At 45.1% G+C, this 5962-nt stretch overlaps 1 protein-coding gene across 1 annotated transcript; it reads left to right on the forward strand.

Annotated features, from left to right (window-relative positions):
- Nucleotides 1–390: 390 nt before the first annotated feature.
- Nucleotides 391–5296, forward strand: LOC142164562 (uncharacterized). The gene is made up of 6 exons (XM_075222396.1): nucleotides 391–654; nucleotides 757–1046; nucleotides 2002–2077; nucleotides 2296–2642; nucleotides 3207–3760; nucleotides 4923–5296. Exons 1-6 carry the CDS (start codon nucleotides 391–393, stop codon nucleotides 5294–5296), a joined length of 1905 nt encoding a protein of 634 aa, XP_075078497.1.
- Nucleotides 5297–5962: the final 666 nt, after the last annotated feature.

A 5962-nucleotide genomic window follows, 5' to 3' on the forward strand; every position in this document is an offset into this window, starting at 1 on the left:
ACTCACGAGCCAAAGAATGCTACTGAAATTACAAAGCCAGTGGAGGCCCCAAGGCCACCACCACCTTTCCCCCAGATATTGTAGAAAAAGAATGATGATCGTATGTTCACAAAATTTCTCTCTATGTTGAGCCAGGTTCAATTGAATATCCCATTTGTTGATGTGCTTCATGAAATTCCAAAGTATGCTAAGTACATAAAAGATATAGTGGCTCACAAGAGAAGATTAACTGAATTTGAGACAGTGGCACTTACTGAGGAGTGCACTTCAAGGGTCCAAAATAAGCTCTCTCAAAAGCTTAAGGATCCTGGCAGCTTCACGATTCCTGTGCGCATTGGTAATATTGATGTGGGTCGTGCTCTTTGCGATTTGGGGGCGAGCATAAATCTGATGCCCCTATCTTTGTTCAAGCAATTGGTCCTTGGAGCTCCAAGGCCCACTACTATGATGTTGCAGCTGGCTGATATATCGATAGCACACCCTCAAGGGGTGATTGAAGATGTGTTGCTGCAGATTGGGAAATTCATCTTCCCTGCTGATTTCATTATCCTCGATTATAAGGTTGATGAACTGGTTCCAATCATATTGGGGCGACCTCTCTTAGCTACTGGTGATGCAATTATCAAAGTGAGAGAGGGAAAGATGATTTTGAGGGTAGATGACGAGGAAGCAGTGTTTAATGTCTACAAAGCAATCCAACTTCCCCGCCACTATGAGGAGCTCTCAATGATATCTATTGTTGAGGATGATGAGCAGATTCATTATCCGAGTGTATATCTAGACGATTCTCTAGAAAAAACACTTATGTTGCTTGATAACCTTGGGGCTAACGAGGAGGTTGAGGAGATGATGCACATCCTAGATACATCTTGTGCATACATGCAAGGGATACACCCCTTTGAGCCTTTGAATAGGCCAGAGGGACCTCCTCCAAAGCCGTCAATTGAGGAAGCCCCAAAATTGGAGCTTAAACCTCTTCCACCTTACCTGCAATATGTTTATTTGGGTGACTCTGACACTTTACCCGTTATTGTTTCTTCTGACTTGTCTAAATTGCAGGAAGAAAAGCTGTTGAGAGTGCTACGTGAGCACAAGCGAGCACTTGGGTGGAAGATGTCTAACATTTCAGGGCATTAGCCCATCCTTTTGCATGCACAAAATCCTCATGGAGGACGGACACAAGCCTAGTGTAGAGCAACAACGCCGACTCAATCCAATCATGAAAGAGGTGGTAAGAAAAGAAGTGATTAAGTGGCTTGATGTAGGTATTGTATTTCCTATCTCAGACAGCAAATGAGTAAGTCCAGTTCAATGTGTACCCAAGAAAGGGGGATGACTGTAGTAGTTAATGAGAATAATGATTTAATACCTACAAGAACTGTCACTAGGTGGAGAATTTGCATTGATTATAGAAAATTGAACAATGCCACCTGGAAGGACCACTTTCCCCTCCCCTTTATTGACCAAATGCTTGATAGATTAGCTGGCCAGGAGTACTACTGCTTCTTAGATGGTTACTCGGGGTATAATCAGATTGCTATAGCCCTAGAGGACCAAGAGAAGACCACTTTTATGTGTCCTTTATGCATTCAAGAGAATGCCCTTTGGTCTTTGTAATGCACCTGTGACTTTTCAAAGGTGTATGATGGCCATTTTTACTGACATGGTTGAGAGGTTTGTGGAAGTGTTCATGGATGATTTTTCTGTGTTTGGATGTTCTTTTGATAACTGCTTGATGAACCTTGATAAAGTAATTGCTAGGTGTGAAGAAACTAACTTGGTGCTAAACTGGGAAAAGAGTCATTTCATGGTACGTGAAGGTATAATTTTGGGGCACAAAGTATCCAAAGATGGTTTGCAGGTGGACAAGGCAAAGGTGGAAGCGATTGAAAAATTGCCCCCACCGATATCTGTCAAAGGCATTCATAGTTTCTTGGGCCATGTAGGTTTTTATCGTCGTTTCATTAAAGATTTCTCGAAAATTTCCTCTCCCTTGTGCAGGTTGCTTGAGAAGGATGTCGCCTTCAAATTTGATGCTGCGTGTCTGAAGGCATTTGAGGAGCTGAAGGGAAGGCTGGTGACTGCACCAATCATAATTGCTCCGGATTGGGAGCAACCATTTGAGTTGATGTGTGATGCGAGTGACTTGGCTATTGGAGCTGTTTTGGGGCAAAAGAGAAATAAAATCTTCCACTCCATCTACTATGTGAGCAAAACTCTAAATCCAGCTCAGATAAACTACACAGTCACTGAAAAAGAGTTGCTTGCCGTGGTGTGGGTGTTTGACAAGTTCAGGTCATATTTAGTGGGGACCAAAGTCATTGTCTATACAGATCATTCAGCTATCAGTACCTATTTGAGAAGAAAGATGCCAAGTCGAGACTGATTCGGTGGGTCTTCCTCTTGCAAGAGTTTAACCTAGAGATCCAAGATCGCAAAGGAACAGAGAATCAAGTGGCTGATCACTTGTCTAGATTAGAAAATCGGAACCATGTAGCTGAAGGGGGTGCAATCAAAGAAATATTCCCTGATGAGCAGTTATTGGCAATCACCTCAAGCACAGCCACGTGGTATGCAGATTATGTGAACTTTATTGCAAGCGGGGTGACACCACCAGAATTGACACCCGATAATAGAAGAAGGTTCCTGCATGATGTGAGGCTTTACATGTGGGATGAGCCATTCTTATACAGGCTCTGTGCAGATCAGTTGGTGCGGAGATGTGTTCCTAAGGAGGAGATGAATGCCATACTTCATAGCTGTCACGCCTCGCCATACGGAGGTCATCATGGTGGAGACATGATTGCCCAGAAAGTGCTATAATCAGGTTTCTATTGGCCAAAATTGTTTAGGGATGCACACGCCTTTGTTAAAATGTGTGACAGGTGCCAAAGAATCGGAACGATCACAAAGAACCACGAGATGCCGCTGCAAAACATTCTGGTAGTGGAGCTTTTTGATGTTTGGGGAATTGACTTCATGGGACCGTTTCCGTACTCCAATGGTCATAGGTACATCTTGGTGGCAGTCGATTATGTGTCTAAGTGGGTAGAGGCCATTGCTCTTCCCACTAATGATGCAAAGGTGGTGGTAAGCTTTGTTAAAAAGCACATCTTCACACGCTTTGGAACTCCCAAAGTGTTGATCAGTGATGGAGGAACGCATTTCTGCAACAAACTGCTGAATAATGTTTTTGCAAAGTACAGAGTCAAGCATAAAGTGTCCACTGCCTATCACCCCCAGACGAGCGATCAAGTGGAAGTGTCAAACAGAGAGGTAAAGCAGATTCTTGAGAAAACAGTGAGTGCAAATAGAAAAGACTGGGCAGAGAAGTTAGACGATGCATTGTGGGCATATCGAACTGCATACAAAACTCCCATAGGTACTTCTCTGTATAAGTTAGTTTATGGGAAGGCATGCCACTTGCCCATTGAACTTGAACACAAGGCCTATTGGGCAATTAAAAAGCTGAATATGGATGGGGACTTGGCTGGCGAAAAGAGGTTGCTGCAACTTAACGAGCTTGATGAGTTTCGTTTGCACGCATATGAAAATGGCAAATTGTATAAAGAGAAGACTAAGAGGTGTCATGACAAGCACATCCAACATAGAGAGTTTGAGCCAGGGCAAGAAGTTCTTTTGTTCAATTCAAGGTTGAAGCTTTTCCCAGGAAAGCTTAAATCTCGTTGGTCAGACCCTTTTGTTGTGGTAAGTGTGAAGCCTCATGGAGCTGTGGAGTTGCAGGATATGAGTTCAACTGGTACTTTCTTGGTGAATGGTCAAAGGATAAAACATTATTGGGGTGGTGACTTTGCACGTCACAAGACCTCGGTAGACTTGACAGATGCTTGAGAACATGTTGAGTCGTTCCGCGATGTTAAATCAGGCGCTAGATGGGAGGCAACCCATTGAATTATTGTAACCGTCAGGCCACGACGTTAAATAAGGTGCTAGTTGGGAGGTAACCTAACGATAGTAGTAGTGTTAATTTTGTATTTTAGGAAGATCTAACCAATACAAGTGACAAAGGGCAGGTGCTAAGGCCATCGAACGAGGTAAGAACAGGTGAAAGGTTGAAGAAAAAAATTGCCCAGGTGCACGCCCGCGTTATTGGACTCGCTAAATTGCAAAGTTTCTGCCTTGGCCGCGCACCTGATCACGCTACTAGCGCGACCGTGCTACCGGACGCGCATCTGGGTGCACTAGTAGCTCATGGGTTCTGTATTGGACGCGCTAAATCTAGCGCGCTCGCGCATCTGGGCGTGCTAGTTCCGTAAAAAAAATCCGGCATTTTCAAGTGTATTTTCAGTTTTTTTTTTGTTTATTCTTTAGACTCAATTACCCCTTTCCCCCATCTAATAAACGCCCCCTACCTGAACCCCACATTCAATAAAAGAAAACCCTTCCCCCGTTCCAACTTAAACACAAACAAAACCTTCCTCCAAACACTCCCAAATCCCAAACCCACCCGTCCCCCCCCCCCCCCCCCCCCCCCCCCCCCCCGAGTTCACTAGCATCTTCCCCATTCTCCTTCACCACAGGTATGAGCCCTAGTTTCTTTCTTCTTTTTTATTTCTCTCTCTATATTTTCAGATTTTTTGGTGTTATTCTTAAGCCTATGTTGCAGTAGTTGTACTTAGATTTTGTAGAGAAATTGGTGCAAGATGTTGTAGTGTTGGTGGATGATAAGTGTGGGGTAGAATCCCACTTGATATGTGATGTTGGTGAGTGTCAGTGGGTGATTCTTGTTCTAAAAAGTTTTAAAAGGGGTTGTGAAGGCCTAATGCCCACAAGGTGTTTGTGGAAAGGTCCCAATGATCGTGATTATATAGTTTGTGACCCCTTATGCGTGTGAAGTCTGAGTAACCGCATTGAGTCACAAAATTTCTGTTGGGTTGTGCTAATGTGTCTCCGTTTTGCAGGCATCATGACTCCATCTAGGAAACGACGCGCCACAGGGGCCTCGTCGAGCAGCCAGGCTAGTTCATCTAGGTCACGAGGGGCTGCACCTGCACGCTCATTTGATAGTTCCAAATTTGTTTCGGCCAAAGCTCAGGCCCGCTTTGCGGAAAAAGCTCGTAAAACACCAATTCTGGAGAGAGGTATTAACGTCAGACAGCTCCAGAGACACTGCCCTCACATGTACGAGGAGTTGGTGAGGTGGGGGTTGCACACATTCATCAATGAACCCGGTGAGGGCAATGCAATGGTTGTGCGGGAATTTTATGCGAATGTGGCGGAGCATGATAATGGAGTAGTCACGGTGCGCCAAAGGGCAGTGAATGCTTCTGTTTAGGCGATACGGATGGCCTACCAGCTGCCTCCACCTCCGGTTGGTTATGATGACTTCTATGAATACGGCCGCAACCCAACGAACGAAAAATGGGCGCGATTCTTTGAGACAATTTGTGCACCCGGGAAAGAAGTGGTCTGGATGGACTATGGGGAGAAGTTTCACTCCTCAGCACTCACCTTTGAAGGGAACTGCTAGCTGTACCTCATAAATAACCGCTTGATTCCGTCTCACAATACTATAGTGGTCAATGGGCCCCGCGCTGTGTTAATTTGGTGCTTTGTAAATGGTCACGACTTCGACGTGGCCAAAGTGATGCATGAAGAGATATTCGTCCGCAGCCAAGTCAAAAGGTATGGGTTCTTTTTCCCTTCTTTAGTTACTCAACTATGCAGGGATGCTCAGGTGCCCAAAAATCTAGCTGTGGATAGGTTGGTGAAAAGGGAAGGCCAATTCCGTGCTGATAAGGTGACCAAGGGCAAGAAGCCGGGAGTAGTAGAGGAGGAGGCGAGAGGTGGCCGATCTGCGAGTAGTAGCTCTGATGATTCTCATGATGGAGAGGATGCTGAGGAGAATATGGGGACAACACCGCAAGCTCAGGAGTAAAGTGTGGCAGCAGCAGGACCATCTGGGACGACAACATCTTCAGGAGTTGCCTAGGTGTCCCGT

Source organism: Nicotiana tabacum, chromosome 1, assembly GCF_000715075.1.
Source record: "Nicotiana tabacum cultivar K326 chromosome 1, ASM71507v2, whole genome shotgun sequence".
In the NCBI taxonomy this organism is placed as follows: Eukaryota; Viridiplantae; Streptophyta; class Magnoliopsida; order Solanales; family Solanaceae; genus Nicotiana; species Nicotiana tabacum.